At 54.6% G+C, this 6,426-nt stretch overlaps 1 protein-coding gene across 1 annotated transcript in view; it reads right to left on the bottom strand.

Annotated features, from left to right (window-relative positions):
- Positions 1-5,072, bottom strand: part of PRKACA (protein kinase, cAMP-dependent, catalytic, alpha) — a 31,959-nt gene extending 26,887 nt beyond the window's left edge. Inside the window, exon 1 of the mRNA XM_011981786.1 lies at positions 4,888-5,072. Coding sequence (XP_011837176.1) covers positions 4,888-4,909 — 22 coding nt within the window. The 5' untranslated portion in view covers positions 4,910-5,072. The remainder of the gene's footprint in view (positions 1-4,887) is intronic.
- Between the last annotated feature and the right edge of the window lie 1,354 nt (positions 5,073-6,426).

Below are 6,426 nucleotides of genomic sequence, written 5' to 3'. Positions count from 1 at the left end.
GGCATGGTGGTGTGTGCCTATAATCCTAGCTACTTGGGAGGCTGAGGCAGGAGAATTGCTTGAACCTGGGAGGCAGAGGTTACAGTGAGCCGAGATCATACCACTGCACTCCAGCCTGGGCGACAGAGCAAGACTCTGTCTAAGGAAAAAAAAAAGAAAAGAAAAAATAAAATAAAATATGGGGAGAGACTGGCCATGATGGCTCATGTCTATAATCCCAGTGCTTTGGGAGGCTGAGGTGGGCAGATCACTTGAGGTCAGGAGTTTGAAACCAGCCTGGCCAACATGGTGAAACCCTGTCTTTACTAAAAATACAAAACTTAGCTGGGCACAGTGGTACATGCCTGTAATCCCAGCTATTTGGGAGGCTAGGGCAGGAAAATCTCTTGAACCTGGGAGGCAGAGGTTACAGTGAGCCGAGATCGCACCAGTGCACTCCAGCCTAGGCGACAGAGTGAGACTCTGTCTCAAAAAACAAACAAACAAACAAACAAACAGGGAGAGCTGGGAATGGTGGCTCACACCTGTAATCCCAGTGCTTTGGAAGGCCGAGGTTGGAGGATCGCTTGAGGCCTGGAATTAGAGACCAACCTGGGCAACATAGCAAGACCTCATCTCTACAAAAAATAAAACAATTAAAAAATTAGCTGAGCGTAGTAGTGGTCCATGCCCGCAGTTCCAGCTACGCAGGAGGCTGAGGCAGGAGGATCTCTCAAAACCCAGGAGATTGAGGTTGCAGTGAGCTGTGATCGCACCACTGCACTCCAGCCTGAGCAAGAGTGAGACTCTGTCTCAAAAAAATAATAATACTCTGGGAGGCCGAGTTGGGGGAATTGCTTGAATGCAGGATTTCAAGACCAGCCTGGACAACATCAAAACCCTCTACAGAAAATAAAAACATTAGCCAGGTGTGGTGTTGTGCACCTGTAGTCCCAGCTACTCAGGAGGTGGAGGTGGGAGGATTGTTCAAGCCCGGGAGGTAGAGGCTGCAGTGAGCCGTGATTGAACCACTGCACTCCAGGCTGGGTGACAGAGTGAGGCCCTGTCTCAAAACAAGAAAAGTAATCATAAAAAAACCTCAAAAACAAATATAGGGGCATTGAGGGTTCAAATTTTTTTTTTTTTTTTTGAGATGGAGTCTCGCTCTGTCTCCCAGGCTGGAGTGCAGTGGCGCGATCTCTGCTCACTGCAAGCTCCGTCGCCTCCCGGGTTCACGCCATTCTCCTGCCTCAGCCTCCCGAGAAGCTGGGACTACAGGCGTCCGCCACCATGCCCGACTAATTTTTTTTGTATTTTTAGTAGAGACGGGGTTTCACCGTGTTCACCAGGATGGTCGCGATCTCCTGACCTTGTGATCTGCCCACCTTGGCCTCCCAAAGTGCTGGGATTACAGGCGTGAGCCACCGCGCCCGGTCGAGCGCTCAAATCTTAAATGCACAGCTTGACAGATTCTCGCATTACGGACTTGTCCTTTAACCACCACCTAGGGCTACAAGGGACCAGCCCCTCGCTGAGTGTTTTCTATGCTTCGTTCTCACCCTCTGGGGTGGGAGCTGCTGTTATTCCCACTGTACAGATGAGAAGACTGATCAGGTCTGAGGTCACTGACCCGCCCCCACTTCCCATGAGATTAACTACTTCACTGCCGACTCAGCCATTGGTTTCAGCGCTGAGTCCAGGGCACCAGGGTGGCCAATGTGGACAGAGCTGCCTTCAACCCCCTGATGTTCCTGGGTTTGCTACCACCCTGAGGGGCCCTGTACACTTGCCCTTTGGCATTGCTGGTTGTCTGCCTGCCAGGAATTCCACATGGCCTTGGGGGGAGCCACCCCCCCTACCTGTCCCCAAAGCTCTCCCTCAGCATTCAGAGAGAAGAGCCCTCATGGGGCTAGAAAGTGGTAGATGGTGGCTGGGTGCGGTGGCTCACGCCTGTAATCCCAGCACTTTGGGAGGCCGAGACAGGCAGATCACCTGAGGTCGGGAGTTTGAGACCAGCTCGACCAACATGGAGAAATCCTGTCTCTACTAGAAATACAAAATTAGCTGGGTGTGGTGGCACATGCCTGTAATCCCAGCTGCTCGGGAGGCTGAGGCAGGATAATTGCTTGAACTTGGGAGGCAGAGGTTGCGGTGAGCCGGGATCGCGCCATTGCACTCCAGCCTGGACAACAAGAGCGAAACTCTGTCTCAAAAAAAAAAAAAAAAAAAAAAGAAAGTGCTAGATGGGGGATAGAGAGAGACCGTGGCCAAGAAGGCCCCACAAAGAATGACCCCGCCAAGAGGGGACAGGCAATGAGTGGCCAGGAGTCCTAGATGGGTGCCTGGCTGGGCCACCAACTAGCGCAGGGGCCTGAGCCTGGGGGCTGCACCAAATCCAACGCTTTCACTAACAGAACCTTTGTTTGTGTGTTTTGTTTTGTTTTGAGATGGGGTCTTGCTATGTTGCCCAGGCTGGTCTCTAACTTCTGGCCTCAATGGATTCCTCCACCTTAGCCTCCCAAAGTGCTGGGATTACAGGCGTGAGCCACTGTGCCTGGCTTCACTGCTAGAACCTTTGTGACCAAAAACATCTTCCTTGGAAACCTCCAAATAATCCACACAGAACTCAGCAGTGGATGGGGAGGGTGGAGGGTGCCCTCTTGGGATTCTGCCTTCACCCACACAAGAAGGCAGAGAGGTGCCGGGCTTCAAGGGAATCCGAAAGGTCTGGTCGGTTTTCCCTTTGCTCTTAGCAAAAGGGAAAGAATTGTTGAATCCTGCACCTCCCTGACTCGCTGAGCTCCCAGCCTCTGGCTGTCCGCTGGTGCCCCATGGAGCAGTTCCACAGGGTGCCCTGCTGTTAGCATGGCCCTTCTCTGGCCTCTCAAAGGACCAGAGAGCCCAGGCTCTGGTGCCACTAGCCTTGTGAGCTTGTCAGATTTGGGGATGGGGCATGGGGGAGGCCAGTGCCAGGAGGAGCAGGCAGAGAGAGGGATGATGGGTGGAGGGGCAGGTAACCTCAATCAAGAGGCCCCACACTCACCTCTGCTTCCTGTCTCTTCCAGCAGAGGGTGGAATAAAGGGTGGGTGGGACGGGGTGATCTGGGGGCCTTCTGTCCCCTGGCCAGGGAGGCTCAGGGTGCTGGCTGTCGCTCAGGCCCCCAGAAGGTGTGGTGCAGGTAGCCCAGGAAACGTACAGCCAGGTGGGCCCAGAGGAACAGCTGCAGCCACAGTTGGAAGGTGGTCTCCAAGTCCCCACCCTGGCTGCTGCCTGATCCCAGATCCATCTCCGGCCCCCCTGGGCTCTCCCTGGAATCTTCCTTTTGCTGAGAAACCAGGAAAACGCAGAGCCTCTAAGTCAGCTTCCTTGGGAAGGCCTCAGGGGACCAGGGAGGAGGAGCTGGTTGCCACAGAAGCTTTTAAAGGTACCTGCTCCAAGCTGGCCAAGGTTTGCAGAGGGCTTCCTTGGCAGGAGGTGATGGGAAGATTCTCCCGAGGGTGTCCCTCTGGCTGGCCTGTGTGCCCCAGGGCGGGGCCATAAAGCTAACTTCCCTTTCCAGGGACTTCACTGCTCCCAGGACGCCAGGCCCTGCCTTCCTCAGTGGGCACTGGACTATGCAGAGGACAGTGCCCGGTGTGCCCACAGCAGTGCCCACTGGGCAGAGGGGAAAGAGTTAAGGTTCAGGATCAGGCAACAGCCAGAGACTCCCTGGGGGCTAAAGAGGCCCCAGAGCTCTCTTAATTCGCTGAAAGAACAGCTGGAGAGAAAGGCTTGGGGCAGGGGGTGACAAGAACCACCCTGCCTCCTCCCCTGAACTCCCTTTCAGTGTGGAACCCCCAAATCCTGCTATCCCGAGAGAGAAAATGGGTACATCTGGCTCTTTGCTTTGCTCCTATGCGTGGGTGGAGAGGGGAACGGCATCCCGGGATGTCCTTGGCCTCTGTCAAACCTTGCCCTGTGCTTGGCTCTACTCTGGGCCATGAAAGTCCAAACCGGAAACGAGCGGCTAAACCCAAGGGTGGGGGAGGGGGAGGCAGCCTTGACCATCTTCCTCCTTCTTCCCAGATCCCAAAAGAAGCGGAGAGTCAGTGGCAGCCTCTTTGAGAGTGCCCAGCACCCAGGATCCCTGCTAGCTAGCAACAGGAAGTGGCAGAGGATGGTAACCCAGCCAGCTGCTGGCCTATACAGCCTGCCGCCCTGCCCACATCTCCCACACGGGGGGTGCCAGCTCCCACTGTGGTCCAGATTGCATTTGGGCTCATAGAGAAAACTCCTTGACACCCCTGGAAAAGCCGGGGCCACAGCAGAAGGCAGAAATCTAGAAACTCGCCCTGGGAATGGGGAATTGCAACAGCAGAATATCAATTTGGGCAAGGGGCTCGAGGGTCTCCCTCGGAAGGAGCCCAGCCTCAGAACCCCCTTCCTCCAGACAACAATCTCAGACCCTCCGCCCTTTTGAAATCTGGCTGTCCTGGGAATTCTGGGGCAGGAATGCCCAGCCTGGGCTGGGCCCCCTACTCGAGGCTGGCTGATTCCTCCAGTGGAGCCTGGATTCCCTCCTCTGGGCTTACCATGCCACAACTCTGAGCTGGACCCCAACACTGGGATGGCTCATCCCACAGTCTGAGCTGAACCCCAACACTGGGATGCACCTCTCCACCACCCGTGTCTGAGCTGGCCCCCCTGCTGGGTGGACCATCCTCCCTTGTCTGAACTGGGCCACCGATCCCCTCTGTTCTTCCCCAGTCCGCACAGCCTGGGGCTATACAGGAGGCGTTTCCAGGGCCAGCCAGGGGTTCACATCCTCCTCCTCTTCGCCTGTGCCCCAGACCCCTCTGCAGCCCCTCCCTGACTTGAGGGGCAGCGTGTGCCTGGGAAGTTGCTATAGTAACAGGGCTCAGCCTCACCATCGCTGGAGTTGGAAGCCATCACTCAGTCCTGTTCTCAGAGCACCGGGACTACGGTGGCTGGGAAGGCTCATGAGACCTACCGTGTCTGCCAGGCTGTCCATTCCCAGAACCCTCCCCGCAGGGGGAGCTAGGGAGACGTGGGGTGGGATCAGGAAGAGAAACTCAACCCAGAGGCCACTAGGGTGCAGAGGAGGGACAGATAGGACCCTCCAAGTTTCTGTAGACGTGGTTGCGCTAAGGGGAGAGCTGCCTTGACAAGACCCTCTTGGGCACCCATACAACTGCCAAGGCACAGAAGGTGTTTGACCGTCTTAGGCATCCATAGGATGTTACATGGCACTAGTTCTTCCCATCTAGGGTCTTCTTGGGGGGTGCTTTTCTCTCTTTGCCGGGATCTGCTTGTGTCCCGGGGATGGGCGGGGGGCTCCCTTTTACCAGCTCTGCCTCTTCCCCTATGGGACAGCTCCCAGGGGTATCTTCAGTCAGTGCCAGCCACGACCTGAGCCCCACTTGGCTGTCTGACCTGGGCGCCTGCCCTCTGGGGCCGCTGCTCCCTTTCCATTCTTCGAACCTGGCCAGCATCTGGGACTTAGTCTTTTTTCTCGGCCCTCTCAGCTCTCCCAATGGCTTTGCCATCTTTGGGTGTAGATTCTCCCCATTCCACTCCAGGGCTCATTCTGGATCCCTGGCCTCTTGGGAGGAGGCGGAGTCTGTCCTGCCCTGGCAGAGATGGTACCACAGGGGACTGCAGGATGCTTAACTGGTGCCTCCCAAGGCTTGGGCATTTTCCTGACCCCAGTCGGGCCGGCGTCTGGCAGATGAAATCCAGGTGCCCCCTGCAGGCTGGCCTGGCTACTGCCCCCGCCCCTGCCCCACCCTTGTAAGAAGGCAAATTTTGTCTAACTCTATCCTCTCAGAATCAGAGCGCCTCAAAGCAAAGATGGACTTCCTTCCTCATCTTATTTCCTTCTCTGGAAGCCTCTGGGAGGAAGTACAGCTTCGGGCGTTTCTCAAAGTGTGACATGGTCCCATTGGCAGAACATGACATGATTTTCGGGATGTTTCATTTATCTAGTTACACTGTATTTAATGTGTATCAGAGAAAATATAACTGGCATAGCAATCCCATGATTTCATTTATATTATTGTTTAGAATGAGCTCCAAGTTTACATCTGAACAGAAGTGAGTAAAATTTTTATTATTTTAAATTAAGAAAATATGATAGAGTAAAAATCTGGGAGGCTGCTGAAAAATGTCAGAGTCGGGAAATTCTGGGGTCCAAGAAGTTTGCTGGTAGGTGGATCTGGATGTGAATCCTGCCTCTGTGACATCATCTATGTCATGGCTGTCATTTCTGCCAGAGGGCTCCTTTGGAAAATTTGGATAACAGCCCGTTATGAAAGTCACTAGAGTAGATATATCTATCTGCCTGGCCATTTAGCCTGTGGCACAGCCTAGATGCCCAACAAATAGTAGCTCTATTTTACCGTGATCATTCATTCCTGGGTGTCTGACCTGTGCTCTGAGAGAATCAG

The sequence above is a fragment of the Mandrillus leucophaeus genome, unplaced genomic scaffold, assembly GCF_000951045.1.
Source record: "Mandrillus leucophaeus isolate KB7577 unplaced genomic scaffold, Mleu.le_1.0 Scaffold230, whole genome shotgun sequence".
Classification (NCBI taxonomy): domain Eukaryota; kingdom Metazoa; phylum Chordata; class Mammalia; order Primates; family Cercopithecidae; genus Mandrillus; species Mandrillus leucophaeus.
This window is presented reverse-complemented; position numbering and strand designations above follow the sequence as displayed.